This window comes from Parasteatoda tepidariorum, chromosome 4 (assembly GCF_043381705.1).
Source record: "Parasteatoda tepidariorum isolate YZ-2023 chromosome 4, CAS_Ptep_4.0, whole genome shotgun sequence".
Lineage (NCBI taxonomy): Eukaryota > Metazoa > Arthropoda > Arachnida > Araneae > Theridiidae > Parasteatoda > Parasteatoda tepidariorum.
The window spans coordinates 17,522,594-17,527,007 of NC_092207.1; the positions used below are offsets into that span (position 1 = coordinate 17,522,594).

General features: G+C 19.1%; 1 protein-coding gene across 1 annotated transcript in view; it reads left to right on the forward strand.

Moving 5' to 3' along the window:
* Positions 1 to 2,923, forward strand: part of LOC139425328 (uncharacterized) — a 10,314-nt gene extending 7,391 nt beyond the window's left edge. The window contains exons 2-3 of the mRNA XM_071179326.1: positions 100 to 156; positions 1,789 to 2,923. Of these exons, the coding sequence (XP_071035427.1) occupies positions 100 to 156; positions 1,789 to 1,863 (132 nt within the window). The 3' untranslated portion in view covers positions 1,864 to 2,923. The remainder of the gene's footprint in view (positions 1 to 99; positions 157 to 1,788) is intronic.
* Positions 2,924 to 4,414: the final 1,491 nt, after the last annotated feature.

The following is a 4,414-nucleotide window of genomic DNA, read 5'->3' on the forward strand; positions in this document are numbered from 1 at the left end:
GGATTGATGGCTGCTGCCGTAAGCTCAGACTAAATTAACATATATTTTGTGTCTTATTTCGTATAATATAAATTTTTGAGTGCTTAGGTTTTGAGTTAGGAAGTCGTATACTTAAAATTTGAAACCTCAGCTTACAAAGGATTGATGGCTGCTGCCGTAAGCTCAGACTAAAAAATAATTTTTGCCTGGAATAATGTTAGGTTAAACGAATTTTACAATTGTGTGCAAAATGTTTTCGATTCACTCAAAAAATTCTCTAAGTATGGTTAAAAACGAAAAAAATTCATTTAACATTAAGGAGTCCAAACTTTCTACCACTATTCTAACTAAGCAATTGGGACAATATTTTCCAGATTGCGGCTAGCCTCCCTCCTATGTTTTGAGGGTCAAAAATACAAATCAGTCGAAATAAATTAATAAATAAATGAAAGAAATTAAAAAGAAAAAAGACAGATAAAAAAAGTATGTTTAATTAGGGAAAGTTTATTAGTCAGGGGGTTTCATAGCACAAATATCGTCTGCAGAAATTAAACATTATATTGAAGATTGAAATTTTGAACCGTTAACATAGCAACGTTTTGCATGAAAACCGGATCTGTGGATGATTTCTTTCTTTCAGCTTCATTTTCTCTTCTTTATTTTTATTTTATTTTTTTCATTATTTTATTTTTATTCTATTTTTATTATTATTATTCTTTTTTCTTCATTATTTTATTTTTATTCTATTTTTATTATTATTATTCTTTTTTCTTCATTATTTTATTTTTATTCTATTTTTATTATTATTATTCTTTTTTCTTCATTATTTTATTTTTATTCTATTTTTATTATTATTATTCTTTTTTCTTCATTATTTTATTTTTATTCTATTTTTATTATTATTATTCTTTTTTCTTCATTATTTTATTTTTATTCTATTTTTATTATTATTATTCTTTTTTCTTCATTATTTTATTTTTATTCTATTTTTATTATTATTATTCTTTTTTCTTCATTATTTTATTTTTATTCTATTTTTATTATTATTATTCTTTTTTCTTCATTATTTTATTTTTATTCTATTTTTATTATTATTATTCTTTTTTCTTCATTATTTTATTTTTATTCTATTTTTATTATTATTATTCTTTTTTCTTCATTATTTTATTTTTATTCTATTTTTATTATTATTATTCTTTTTTCTTCATAATTTTATTTTTATTCTATTTTTATTATTATTATTCTTTTTTCTTCATTATTTTATTTTTATTCTATTTTTATTATTCTTATTCTTTTTTCTTCATAATTTTATTTTTATTCTATTTTTATTACTTTTTTATTTTTTTTTTAAATTTTATTTTATATATTTTTTATTTTTATTTTCTTTAATTTTTTTTTTAACTTTTAATTTTTTTATTTTATTGCGAACTGTACAAAAGCAAACATGGCTGCTGTTCGGCATAATTGTCCATCAATCAAGGCATGTAGTTAAAAGAATTTTGAAATATCTTCGAAAATGAAGTTTTTGAAGTGAAAAGAGTTATAATGAGTTTGTGAACTTTTTTGAGGAAGCTGAACATGTCTTCCCTATTCACCAGTGATGTCAAATAGTTTTATTTATCTCTAACTGTGTATTTCTTATAATTTGAAGCTTTTACATCAACAAAATATTTAAATCGTTTATCTGATAGTTTTAAACTTTACCTTTAGAACTTTTTTGCGTCTTTAACCTCATTAAACAAGTTTGAGTTCATAAAATACTACAACGTATTGTATTTCATAAATTTTATTGTTTTTTATTTCTTTCAGATTCTGGGCCTTTCCAATTCAGTGTTGTATTTTCTGAGCGCGTTTTTCTCCTTCCGGACCTACAGAACGGGTTAATGTTTCACATAAATTGGTTACTTTCACAGAAATTTCAATGTTCTGAAGCGAAGTTCTTTTTACTTCAAAAAGAATTATCCAGTATGTGAAATCTAAATGATTGTAGTAGACACGTGCAGATATAGCTATAAAAGGACACCCTATTTAAAAAAAATGGAATTACTGTGTTCTGTAGATTTTGGTATCTATGACCTTCAAACATAAGAAATCTGACCTTGATCTCATTTTTTTATTTTCTGCTTTTGACTTATTCGTAAAAAAGTTCCCATCTTTAGGTATCTTTTTAAGATCACTGTTGTTGGTCTATTTTAGTATTTATTGCCGTCATTCTCTTCGTTATATAAAGAACTGGTATTTATAAAAGCTTTAATTGCTTTTGATTAATGGAATTACGATAAAATGGTAATAAATTTCGTTGTAAATTTACAATTAGACCTAATATAATTTTCATTTTGCCGAAATTCAAATCAATTACTTTTTGTTAATATGCTTATTATGTTGTGAATTTGCAATTGCAACTGCTATAATTTTCATATTGCCGAAATTCAAATCGAATTAATGGCACTGGTTGTCAATGAAATCGTAGAAGTTTGCCACTGAATCTTGAATAAAAGAATAATTTTTATTTCGCCTAAATTCAAATGGAATAAAAATAATTCTGCCTGTAGTTGAACTCTTACAGCTTGTATATGTTTGTTTGAAATTGTAAGGATGATATTTTTATTCTGCGCCAAGTAAATTTAGTAAATTAAAAAAAGTTCAAAATTTTAACTAAAAATATATAGGGGAGAGTGGGGTCAATTGTAACAGGGTACGATTGTAACAGAGCAAAAATTTCGAGTGTCGGGTTCTAGATTTGGTTCCTAGATGGCGCACAAGGTGTATTTAATAAATCTACATGTACACCCCTGATGGCAATCATATGTACTTTTGAAAGAGTTAGATCACAAAAGATATTTTCACGCCACGCAAGTACTTTTTTTGGTATTAGAATATTATATTGTAACAAAGTAATTTTGTTTAAACAAATAAAAATTAGTAACCGAATATGTAAGTGGACACNATATATATATATATATATATATATATATATATATATATATATATATATATATATATATATATATATATATATATATATATATATATATATATATATATATATATATATATATATATATATATATATATATATATATATATATATATATATATATATATATATATATATATATATATATATATATATATATATATATATATATATATATATATATATATATATATATATATATATATATATATATATATATATATATATATATATATATATATATATATATATATATATATATATATATATATATATATATATATATATATATATATATATATATATATATATATATATATATATATATATATATATATATATATATATATATATATATATATATATATATATATATATATATATATATATATATATATATATATATATATATATATATATATATATATATATATATATATATATATATATATATATATATATATATATATATATATATATATATATATATATATATATATATATATATATATATATATATATATATATATATATATATATATATATATATATATATATATATATATATATATATATATATATATATATATATATATATATATATATATATATATATATATATATATATATATATATATATATATATATATATATATATATATATATATATATATATATATATATATATATATATATATATATATATATATATATATATATATATATATATATATATATATATATATATATATATATATATATATATATATATATATATATATATATATATATATATATATATATATACATTCAAATATATATATATATATATATATATATATATATATATATATATGTATGTTACAATGGAAGACAAATTGGTAAAAAAAGAATTTTTGTACTTACCAAACACAAGATTTTGTACAAATATATAAGAAAAAGAATTTTATTTTTCAAGTAAGAGATTAGTACAAGCTTGTATTTATTGCTACAGAATTTATCTTTTATGAAAAGAAAAAGAAAGGGATAGCGAAAATTTTTTTATCGGATCTATTTAAAAAAAAAAAAAAGTTTTATCTAGCTGTGCTTTTGAAGCTTTTATATGAAAGTTTATGTATATCATTGCACTAATGCATAAATGAATACCATTTGATACTTATTCAAACATGAAATTTAGATTTTCGAATGGTAATGCTGACAGCTTTTTAGTAAAAACTTAGCTTTATATGTATCATTTAAAAATTCATATTTTCTAATTATACGTAATATTAAATTATACAAAAAAAGCAATAGAGTTCATGTTTATTATTGTGAATGATATTCGGAATACTTTTATATACATTCGTTTATATAACTAAATAATCTATAATTTAAGAACTTCATATACTACTAGAAAATATGTGCTAATATATTTAAAAAATATATACATAAATTGTATTATTTTTTTAAAGCAATACG